Source organism: Equus quagga, chromosome 4, assembly GCF_021613505.1.
Source record: "Equus quagga isolate Etosha38 chromosome 4, UCLA_HA_Equagga_1.0, whole genome shotgun sequence".
In the NCBI taxonomy this organism is placed as follows: domain Eukaryota; kingdom Metazoa; phylum Chordata; class Mammalia; order Perissodactyla; family Equidae; genus Equus; species Equus quagga.
Window position 1 is genome coordinate 136,888,928 of NC_060270.1, and position 11,515 is coordinate 136,900,442.

Sequence of the window (11,515 nt, forward strand, 5' to 3'; positions counted from 1 at the left end):
AGAAAAGCAAGAAGGGAGGCAGCTTGGAAGCAGCTAAGAGGACCCTGCCCTTCTCTGGGGTTCCCAGGCTGACCCGCTGTTCACCATTGCAGGTCAACAGGGCCTGGATGAAGGGGAAGCTGGGGCTGGACTCGTGGACCAAGGCTCTGTACCCGAGAACCACAGCAGCCAGGGGACTCACTTGCCGCCACTCAGGAAGCAGCCCTGGCGGGAAGAGGCAGTGCTGGCCGAGGTACCGTTTCTAACGGGCTCCCCGGGCGTCGTTCTTCTTGACTTCATGCGGGAAGCTTCCTCCCTGCACCATCTCTCAGGGTTCTCCGGAGAAGAGAAGAGTACTTTGAGTTTCTTGACCACTGTCTCCCAAAGTGTCACCCGTGGGAGCCTAGCATTGCCAGATGCTCCACCATAAAAGGGTTTCATAGCCAAATACGTTTGGGAAATGCCGCGTACCACGCTCTCCTCCGGAGGGTCACAGTGCACTGTTTTGAGAAGTTCTGTCACTAAAGTAGGCACTTTAACTTTGACTCATGGTTTTCCAAACTTATTTAACCACACAGCCTCCCGACACTCTTCACTGCGTCGTGGCAGCTGTAGTCCTCTCTAGAAAAAAAGAGCTCTCGGCCTCAGAGTTGGAGAAGCCTCGATTTGAGGCCTCCATCTTACTGGTTGTGGCGAGCCCATCCGGGAGACCTAACTAAGTGTGAGCCTGGACGCTCTCTTCTGTAAAATGGAGCTGTTATCATATGTATCTTACAAGGCTCCGGTGAGGATTAAATGAGCTAAAATGTAAAAATGCTTTCTAAACTCTAAGGCCTCTGTGTGTGTGTGTGTACAAGATGAGAGTGGCTCAGAGCAGCAGAGACAACACAGGCTCCTGTCTTGAATAAACTCATTTGACTCACAGGAAGGTGCTGTGCCCATGAGAACTGAGAAGGCAGAGAAGAGAAGTGCCACACCACGGAGGGGAGAGGGGAGAGACGGCCCGTGACGGAGAAGGACAGTGACACTAGCGCTTCATTTTCATTTTTAATTTTTCTTGCAAGAAGGCAGTATATGTCAGGCATGGTTAAATGTCATCCTTTCTCTCATCAACAATAACATGCTTTATTGTAATGAACAGCATTAGAGATCTTGCTATTATAGGCATGTTTTTCTTCCCAGGCTGCAAAGGAAATTTAATCCTTAGAACCACAAATCTAGCCACAGGTCTGATTTAAAGGAACCTGCTCGTCCCCTCACAAAAGCCTGCTCACAGGAGTGTGTCTCTGTCGTTCTCTAGGACACGGCCGGAGAGAATCAGCACCGTGCACAGGCTTTGAAGGAAAACCACGATGAAAACTGGCAGCTGACCTCCAGGAGGGCCTGTGGGCACGCCCACATTGCCCATTCTTGGCTCCTGAGTGACAAACCCCACATTACGTTCTGCGGAGGCACCTTCCGCAACAGGAAGGCAGACCTCAGCGGTAAGAAGCCAGACGTCTTGCATGTTGATCTGGGTAAGCCTAGTCAAGCAGAGCTCACTGGAGAACACGGAGGCACTCAGAGTGTCACCTCCTCGTGCCACTTAGACTAGCAGCCAAAGTCCAGTCGGAGGTGGGAATGAGACTCTCCATTGCCTAGCACTCCACCGGCACATCCTGCAATCAGACTGCCTGGGTTCAGCTTACCCCCACTTGCCAGCTCTGATCTTGAGCAAGTTCTTTCATCTCACCGAGGCTCAGTTTCCTCATCTGTGGAGTGGGGGTAGTAATAATACTTCCATAAGGCTACTGCAGAGATGGAGTTAATGCATGTAAAATCCTTTTCATAATTCTTGACCCACATTTAGCACTTAACACATATTAACTGCTATTATTAGGGGTTCATTCTCTCCATTGTCTGACTCAGCTAGCAAGAACCCAACCCGGATAATGAGAATAGGGCTCCCCGAACCTGCTCAGCCAAAGCCGTGGTGGCCTTGGTGCCCGGCCCTCCTTCTGCCTCCCACTGACCCCAAAGCAGAAAGAGTGGAAAGTCCACTGTCCATCCAGATGCCTGCAGCTGGTCAGCTCTCATCCTCTCCTGTTCCCACAGACATACAGGGCGACAGGAAACTCCACAAGGGCAGAAGCAGCCGCTTGTTCCCGGAGCCTCCAGCTGAAAGGTGCCTTTTCCCGCCTGTAGCATCCAGCACCGCCTCAGAAAAAAGCACGCCTGGGGAAGTGAAGACGAAAAAGGTGTGTGTGTGTGTGTGTGTGTGTGTAAGAGATCACTCTCGATCTGGAAATGAAGCGACTCCAAGGGGCTGCCTCCAGCAGAGGACTGGCCCTGCTTGCTTCTGAGCTCACCGTGTGGAGCTGGGACAAAGCTGTAGTAATTTACTAAACGTTGAAAATAGTGAAGGACGGGTGAAGGAATTCAGCTGCCCCGATTCTACCCCAAGGCATACGCTATTTCCTCACTTTCTGGTGGCAACGGAACCCTTTGTTCTGTTAAGGGGCTGGGGCTTACCTGCAAACCTGTGAGGACAGAATTTGAGCTTGTAAGAAACTGACCCACTTCAAACTCAAAATGCTGGAGATTTTGAATCCAGCAATGGTTTTGCTTAATTGAGGCCCTGTCGCCTTTGAAAATAAACGGCAAATTTTGCAAGTTTATCAACTCCTTCAGACGTCAGGTACACCTTCTTCCTTAGAGAAGTCCTTTGCTGTCTCTGGCCGGGTCCTGCCTTGCATTCTAAGTGGGTGGCTTGGAGGTACCTGTGTTGAGCAGGGCACACAGGGCCCCGGAACGCTCTGCCCTGTAGCGGCTGTGAGCCTGAGCAGGTCACTCGCCCCTCTGAGCTGCAGTGACCTCATCTGTGTGCTGGGATAATGAGGCCAACTCTTAGGGCTGCTGGAAGGATGCGAGGGGGTGATGCCTGTCTGTGAGAGCGTCTTGTGTCCGATTGGGAGCTGCAGCGGTGTTGGTTAACTGTGGGGACTCGCGTCATGGGAAATGGCCCTGGAGGAGCCCTGGGTGGTCCTGGAGCCAGTGGGGGAGGTTGTTTTCAGTCTGTTCAGGATTTTCTCAGATTTCCTGTGTCTAAGCTGACCTAAACCTTTCCATCCACACCAGAAGGGCCTCTGTCTTCCCAGGTGCATCTGGACCAGGAGTAAATGGCAGGCCTAAGGGAAGCCCTCAATTTCACACCCCGGGTCAGCCCAGAACCGAGCCAGGCTCAGAGGACAGGAGTCCCTGCCTTCAACCCATGCCTGTGGTTTAGCACAGGAAAGCAAAATTTTCCACTAGATTAAAACTCGGTAAATTTTTAATTAGAATAAAGAAATTAAGGCTTGGTTTGTCGGCCATACCTCACACAAATCATCTGAGTTTTTCCACATCGATTTCTCAATGCAAACCTTGTCAAACAAAATGCACCAGGTCAGTGTTCAGAAAAGGGCAGTTGGTGGGCAGCTGGCACCTGGACAGTGAAGGCCTCCAGGAACACAGAGAGCCTATGTGCACACATCTGCTTAATCATTTTCTTAATGTCGTGAAATTATAAATATTTCCCTGCGTGTGTTTGGTTAAATTTCCTTCCTCATTCAACTCTAAGCACGGAGGATGGTTACATATGTCTCTGATCTTTTTTCTTCTCGAGCACTAAAACAGTGAGAACCGTTTTTATTTTTCCTCCTGTGAAATTGGACTCCCTGACGCCCAGCACAAAGATGTGTTTCCTAGAGCGGAGTTCATGTGTTAAAAGCTGCAGACGACAAGGAGAAATTTCCAGAAACTTCTGCGTAATTGGAAACAGGAGGCTCGAAGTAGTACCCCTTGTGTGTGTCTCTCTGTGCACAGATACGCATGTATACATATAGACACGTGTTTTGAGGCTTTTTGGATGCAAAAAAACTGGGTTAGAGTCGTGGCAGATCCTGACACACGGAGATGCTTTTTTAGCCGTGTTCGTATTGCAGAAGCGTAGGGACGCCTAGGTATCCTGCTGGTGGGGAGATTGGGTACTAAACCCTAATGAGAGAAGACTCTGCTCTCAAAGAAATACCACAGAAATATTCCTAGTTCCAAACACGATGGTGACTGTGTGTAACTAGCTCGCTCAATCCTCGCGGCAGCCCTGTGCCCCACTGGGGTGATTGCTCTCACTTTGCAGAGGAGGGTGTGGAGGCTGAGGGGTAAACGGGGTAAGCAGACAAACGCATAGTCTTATTTTCCACCCTTTCTTCCCTAAAAGGTTGCACAGTCAACGTTCTGAGCTTTGCTTTTTCCCCTTGATGACACATGCCAAGATTTCTCTCTCTCTGTACTTAGAAATCTCTGCTGCATCGTTTCAAGCCGGCTGTTTCCCCAGCTGCAAGGTGAAGAAAGACCGTAGTTCCTCCCAAAGGCTCTTGAATTTATCTGTTTGTGCTCCTCTGAGGAGTCAGAGGCTGGGTTAACAGGGTACAGCCGAGCTCCCGAGAGGCTGGGGGCAGCCCCCTAGACAGACTCCCGGCTCCCTGGGTGGTCAGCGTTGCTTCTCAGCCATGGGGACTGAAGCCACCTCACCCAGCAGCTCCTGGTGCTGCAGACACAATAAGAATCCCTGTCATTTGTCCCCTGCAGGCGGCAGGGCTTAGAGACCTGCCCTAATGGGTTTTGTTTTATTTTTAAATTTTCTCAGGCGCCAAAAGCTTTGAAATTACCTCCTATCTCAGAAGAACCGCCCAGGGTCCTGGACCCCCTGGGGAGTGGACTTAAAGCCCAGGAGCCCCCAGCAGAGCTCTTCATCTTCCCCGTGGAGATTCACTTCCACACCCAGCAACCTCCAAAAGAAAAACCCCGCAGAGGAGGTAGGTCCCCTCGGGACGGGTCTCCTGAGGGAGCTCGGGCAGGTCAGGAAGCTCCGGGTGTGGGACCGGCTAATGCAGCCCTCTCCTAAACCATGGCTGACCCTCCCCAGGGTCATCCTCTTCAGAGAACTTTTTTTTAAAAGAAGGAAAAAGAATAAGTCCAGAAGTAGGTCTCTCTGGTCATATTCAACTCAATTTTTAAAATATTTATTGAGCCCTTCATTAAGCAGTGCATTCTGCTGAACTGTGGAAGAGAATGGAAGTCAGGCATACACACAAATAAGTCGGATGCACCACAGATGTTACAAAGGTGCAAGAATTTTAAGGCAGTTTATGAAAAATAAATACAGTATATAAAACAGCACAATTGAAATTGAAAAAAAAAACTGGTTAAAAGGAGCAGAGAAGCGATGTTATCAGACAGCTGGGATGAATTCATTGCTTTAGGTAAGCCCTGGATTTAGATGAGTTTCCTGGCAGCGAAGGTAAAAAGGGTCTTTGGATCTTCATTTTATAAAAGAAAGATAAAAGTTTGCCTGAAGAGCCATTTTCCTGATTTTGAATTAGGTTATTATGTAACATTAGATGATTTCTACAGTCTTTGTCAGGGCAGAGATTTTGTGCTTCTAAGCAAAGTGCTAAGAGAGTAGGGGTAAGGGAGACATCATTTCCAACAGGGGACTTAGGAAGACTTTTAGAAGGAGGCTTCTGAGCGACGGCTGACCCTACACCCCCAGGAGGAATTCTTTCTGACCTTCCCAAGACGTCCCACAGCACCCTGGCCTAAGACACATTCTCGCTCCTAGGACTTCTCTGGGCAGCGTGAGGTAGGTAGGTGACCCTCTAAACAGCTGACTCCAATTTTGAGGGAGTCCTAGTTCTGAGCTTTGTAGAAACTTCAGCAGCAACTGCCACTGATTTCTTGGAGAATTTTTGTTCTGTGGCTATTTGAATTCTCAAGATGAAGAAGAATGCTTACCTACTGAGCTTGAAAGACCAGTCAGTGGAAGGGTGCGTAATGGAATTTCTAAGGTGATGAAAATGTTCTAAACCTTGGTTGGTTGCATGGATTTATACATTTGTTGAAAGTCAGTGAATTGTACACTTAAGCCCTGTACATTTTGCTGTATATAATTTTACCCTTCAAAAAAAGTTACTTGGCTCCTTAAAAAAGAAAAACCAATATTTTTAAATGTAGGCTTTATTATTATTCAGGTACAGTGAGGCTGACAGATCAGGAGACATTGCCATTGAAAAGACAGTTTGTTACTCAGAGTTCTCAAGAGGAGAGGGCACGCCGGGCCATGCAGGACCACACGGGGAAGCACCGGGGTCAGTCAGGACCAGAAGGGCTGGCGGGTGGGGAATGGGCGAGAGTACTGCCTTTTGGGGGAAGGAGTGGGCGAGGCAGTGCAAGCAGGCTAAGCAGGTTTGCGGTTGGCTAGTTTGAGTGGTTTGGGCAGGCTCCAGGGGCAGGGGCCAGCCCTCGCTGTCTGTACCTGGCCCTGGGGGGTTAAGGCAGGGGGTAGTGGCCTAGAGTGTAAGAGTTGGGTAACGGAGTTTGTGGGGGTCAGGAGCTCTAGATTGGTTGGTTTGCATGTGAAATGTGAACTCGCACATAGTCCTTTACCATCTCTAGGAATCAGCTAGCGCTGCGGGGGGACAGTCTCCCCAGGATCAGTAAGGTCCCAGATGTCAAAACACTGGAAGAAAAAGACATACTTACTACACACAAAGACAAGACTATTAGCAGGATTCAATTAAATCCTGAGTATCTTCCATGATGACCCTAGAAGGAAGGTCGCCAGGCCATTGGGAACCAGATTCTTAAAGCTGTTAGGCACTTGGAGTGTGCCAACACAGTGCCAAATGCAAAATAGGAATAAGGTACAGAGAAAGTGAATGCACTGCATTCTTCCTTCTTTGGTATGTCAGTCAGTGTGGACTCTCTCACTAACGAGTGTCAGAAGCTTAACTCAAACTGTCTTAAGAAAAAAAAGAAATGTATTATGAGCTCGTGTCATTGGTCGTGCAAAGACCAGCTAACTCCAGGCTCAGTTGGATCCAGGTCTCAGAAAATGGCATCTGGGCACTATTTGTCTAAGTTTCTCAGCTCTGTTAGCGTTTCCTCTCAAGCAGGCTGTCCCCACATGGTGGTCAAGATAGGCTCCTGCAATTCCACACTGACCTCTCACCTGTTAACCCCAGTAGCAAGGATATGCCTCTTAAAAGTTCTTGCAAAAGTACCAGATTTGCCTCTGACTGGGTTATGTGCCTGGACCTGATCCTTGTGGCTAAAGCAATGAGGTGTCTCTTTAGCCAGGCTGCAGTCACGTGCCCATCAAGGAATGGTCTCAGCTGCACCCAAACCACATGGTGTGAGCAGGGGAGAGATGGATCCCCAAAAAGAAGAGATGGCTGGCAAAAACCACAGATGTCTACTACAACTTGGCTTTCTCATTGTCTCCTAGGAGCTCCACACCCTGAGTCAGGAGCAGAGACAGAAGAGACCAGACCTTTCTGGAGGGCTTCCCTGAAGCGCACGTCCCTAGCAAGACCAAGGATGTTAAGAGTGCATCTCCCAGTGGACTCGGGCAGGGACACACTCTCGCCTCAAGGTAACCCCTCCTGCCCTCCAGCATTCCACAAGACTCTCACCCAGCAGGGAAGCAAGGCAAGACACGTAAGGACCCCCAGCCCTGAGAAAGGAGCTGGAAGGGAGGTCAGCTCCCCCCAGCCACCCGAAGGTGTCTTTTGTTCAGGCAGCAGCTGCCTTAACTGAAGTGCTGTCATCGAACCAGTTTAGTGTCTAGCTCATAAGTTACTTACTCATTAAATCGTCCCCCTACTAATATTTTTCTGGTTGCAGATGTAAAATGGCACCAAACTTACTGAAAGTTCGCTGCATGCTCTATGGTTTATCCTATGTTTTTAATCAATGAAATTTCATTTCTAACCTGTTTAGGGATGTTTATTTATTCATTAAAAAGTCCATAATATCAATAAAAGTCTTCACTCTAATTTTTCAAAACATCATATGGACGTTTGAAATTACACACATGGGTGCATCTAAGTGTGTATTTTTATGTGTTGGCTAAGCTGAAAGTAATGGGCCATATTTAGAAAGCGCCTCATTTTCAGAAAACTGAAACTCCTTTCCAAAGGGCAAGATGACAGTATCACAAACATTAAGTGATCTCTGACCAGTGGTGTCAGAAGAAGGAGAAGGAGGAACATTGATATTTATGGAGTTCTCTCTGTGCCAGGCACTGGGTTAGTTTTTAGCACATCTTATCTCGTTTCCTCCTCACAACGATCTGACCCTCACTTCCCAGATCCGAAAACTGAAGCCCTGAGAGAACGCTTGTCTGAGGTGGCACGGCTGCAAGTGGCCCGGCTGGGACGGGAGCTAGGTCTCCCGCACCAGCAGCCTCCCCATCGGGCTGCACTGAAACAGAACCATGAGCCCAGGTTGGGACGCTCTCGAGATGTCTCAGTTCTGAGAACGCCTCTGATTACAGGGACACGGGCTCATTTACACCGTCTCTCAAGTGAGAGTTAATCATCCTAAAGACTGAAAAAAAGCCTTTCTTTTCAAAAAAAATCCAAATACTATATGGGCCAGGGCCACTTTGTGTGCAAATGGGCCAGAGAGCAGCTTTCCACCTGCAGCCTCAGCGTCAGGTGCACAGCCCGAGCCACTGGGGTCGGAGGCCACACCAGTGAATTTTGTCTTTGCTGTCATTCACCTCACACTGCCCTCCACTTGTTTTGAGCTGCCATGTCCACCAGGGACTGACTCTCTAGAACTTGTCCCTCCTCTGCCACCCTGCCAGGGGGCAGCCGGACTAGAAGTCCCTGGTACCTTGGTGTGAGTCGGTTCAGTACGTGACCCAACCTCGTAGAAGTCACATAAAGAGATCCAGAGAGTCCCATTTTTCAAGGCAGTCTTCCTCACACAGGGGCTCCTGGGCAAGGGTGATTTGAGCTAGGAAGTGTGACCATCCCATTGCCACAGAGGTGGCCCATACCCATTTACTTGCTCAGCCCTGGATTATTTCACCTCTACCATTATAAAAACGAAGCCAGATTTTGTATATGCACATACACACATACATATTTTATTCTATTGCTGAACCATCAGGAGATAGATTGCAGACTTTTTGCCTTTCATCCCTTATCAGCACATATCTCTTTAGAGCAAGGATGTTCTCCCTCATGACCACAACACAACTATCACAATCAAGAAAATCAACGTTGGTGTAACACTAATTTCTAATATATAGTCCATATTCAAATTTCTCATTATAACAATAACGTTCCCTAGAGGTTTTCTTTTTCTGATCAATCCAGGATTCAACTCGGGATCATGCATCGTATTTAGCTGTCACGCCTCTTCAGAATCTTTTCGTCTCGAGCGCTTGACCAGTCTTGCTTTTCATGACATGGACGTTTTGAAGGCCAGTTGCTTTGCAGAATTACCCTCAACTTAGATTTGCCTGTTTCCTCGTGATCAGATTCAGATCAGACATCTTTAGCAAGAAGAGCCAAATACGTGATGTTGTGTCTTTCTCGGTGCACCACATCAGGGGACACAAATATCCCTGTATATTTATTCCATCTGTTGTCATCTGTTCCATTATCAGTGGTGTTCAGTTTCATTATTTGGTTAAAGGTGGTGTCTCTAGATTTCTCCATGGCAGACACCTTCCCTTTCGTAGCAAATAACTAGCCTGTAATACTTTGAGACTGTGTGTGAAGCCGGCTTTTAAACACGAACAGCAACCGTGTGTTGAGCATGAAATAAAGACACTCTCTGAGATTAAGACAAGGTCTCAATCCCTCAGATTACTGGATTTCACCCTCCATAGATCAGTCCCAGCTGATTTGAGAAAAGAGAAGGAGAGCACGGAGGGGAGGGCAGGACGCACTGTGTGGAGCCTTGTCATCAGCCCCATACCCTCTCTGCCCCCAGGAGGTGCTGCTTTGCACGCTATGACCTGGAGGAGTCGCGTGTTCATTGGTTCTGCTTAGAAGACTTGCTTTGTGGTTGGAATTCTGTAGCCAATAATCTCGTGAGCTCCGCAGCCCGGGGGCCCCTAGTGAGAGCCTTTGCACTGTGGGCTGGAAGGACCTTGCAGCCCCTCTCGTCTCTCTTCTGTCTCAGGAGCCCATCAACATGAGGAGAGTAATAACAACTGCTGCTCAGTGCCTCCCAGTTCTGGGGGTTCGTCAACCAGGTCCCACTGTTCTGGCCAAGAGTGATTTCACCCTGGCCACGGGAGACAGCTGGTCTGGAAAAGGGACGAGGTTGAGAATGGGTGGACTGAAGCATCCTTCAGGAGGAGCCATCACCCCACTTAGAAGAGAGCTTCCTTCTCCTTCTGATCCAGAAGTCCTCTCACTCGTGTTTGTCTCCTTTTGCTTTTGAAGATGATGATGCCCCACCCCAGAATGTGACCCCACCATTGTCCCTGATTAAAGGAAGAAAAAGTCCAGCGAGCCAGAGGGGCCCAGACAGCCCCAGGACATCAGGGCACAGCAGCCCCACAGGACCCCCAGTCGTGAGACGGCCCCGGGGGACACTCCCAGCGGAAGGACAAGGTAATCACTCCTTGGCTTGTCTGGGGCTCTGGGCTCATTTTAATCATCTTCCAGGGCCACGCGGCAGCCGTGATGAAGCTGTCCGAGAGCCACTCCACTGAAGGGGAAATGGGCAGTGTTCACGACGACGTCAGTGGGATTCGTGTTTACCATGCGTATTCCTAAAGAGTCAGTGTATGTTTTAAGGGTGTGCTGCACCTGCACGCATTGCCAAACTGTTCCGTGCTGTCCTCCCTCCCAGCAGCAGTGTGAGGACACAGCTGCCTGCGGTCCCCAGGGAGCCACACTATGGGATGGACTGGGCCACCCAACACCGAGGCCCGACCCTCCCCGGGGTGAGGGATCCTGCTGACCCTGCCAACAGGAAGAGTCCCAGGCAGAGGCCACCCTCAGCCCAGGGCAGAGCCTGAGGCCTGCTCACAGACAGACGAGGACTGGATTGTCACTGGAGGGTGAGGTAGCACCCACACCCTCCATGACTTAGACTGACTGAGGTCCTTATACAAGATCAATAATGCAAAGATGGTGCAGTGACAGCTTCCGTGGGGGCTTTGAGCTAAAGGCAGCTCATAAAGCAGAAATTGCTTAGAGTCCACACTACCTCTGAAAATCCCTTAGGGAGGTGCCATGCTGGAAACCAACAAAATGTTTTCTAGAAAGTGCAGCCCAGCCAGCTGCTCCTCCCTCCAGGAGTGTTGGGCTGCTTTCTCCAGTGGAGCACCAGATGAAGGAGATGCTGTGTGTTGGGCGCCGGACAATGTGAGGAAAGCACCTCTCTTAATGGCAGAATCCTAGTCACAGCTTCCAGAAACTCACACACTGAGAGGCGGGGGGCGGGGAGGAGGACACTAAGAGCCGCCAGGAAGACAACAGATCCCTCATCTTTCCTGTTCATCTCATGCTCACTCGGGCACAGAACGCCTCACCATTTGTCTCTCTCTGCCTCTGTCTACCCCCTGCCCCCAAGCATGGACAGGTGAAGCCCTGTAAGCATAAATTAAATACATAGATCAATGACTCCATATGTGTTTGCAGCTTCTCTATTCAAGGCTGAAACGGTCAGCATCACGTCCCCTCCCTCCCCCTCCCTCCCTCCC

General features: G+C 49.5%; 1 protein-coding gene across 4 annotated transcripts in view; it reads left to right on the plus strand.

The window, feature by feature from the left end:
* KIAA2012 (KIAA2012 ortholog) overlaps nt 1-11,515 on the plus strand; it is a 104,276-nt gene that overhangs the window by 28,635 nt on the left and 64,126 nt on the right. For 3 of the 4 annotated variants that reach the window (XM_046657780.1, XM_046657781.1, XM_046657783.1), the window contains 6 exons: nt 93-232; nt 1,280-1,463; nt 2,074-2,216; nt 4,646-4,814; nt 7,286-7,432; nt 10,248-10,418. In XM_046657780.1, coding sequence (XP_046513736.1) covers nt 93-232; nt 1,280-1,463; nt 2,074-2,216; nt 4,646-4,814; nt 7,286-7,432; nt 10,248-10,418 — 954 coding nt within the window. The remainder of the gene's footprint in view (nt 1-92; nt 233-1,279; nt 1,464-2,073; nt 2,217-4,645; nt 4,815-7,285; nt 7,433-10,247; nt 10,419-11,515) is intronic. The other variant, XM_046657782.1, reaches the window with a different exon arrangement.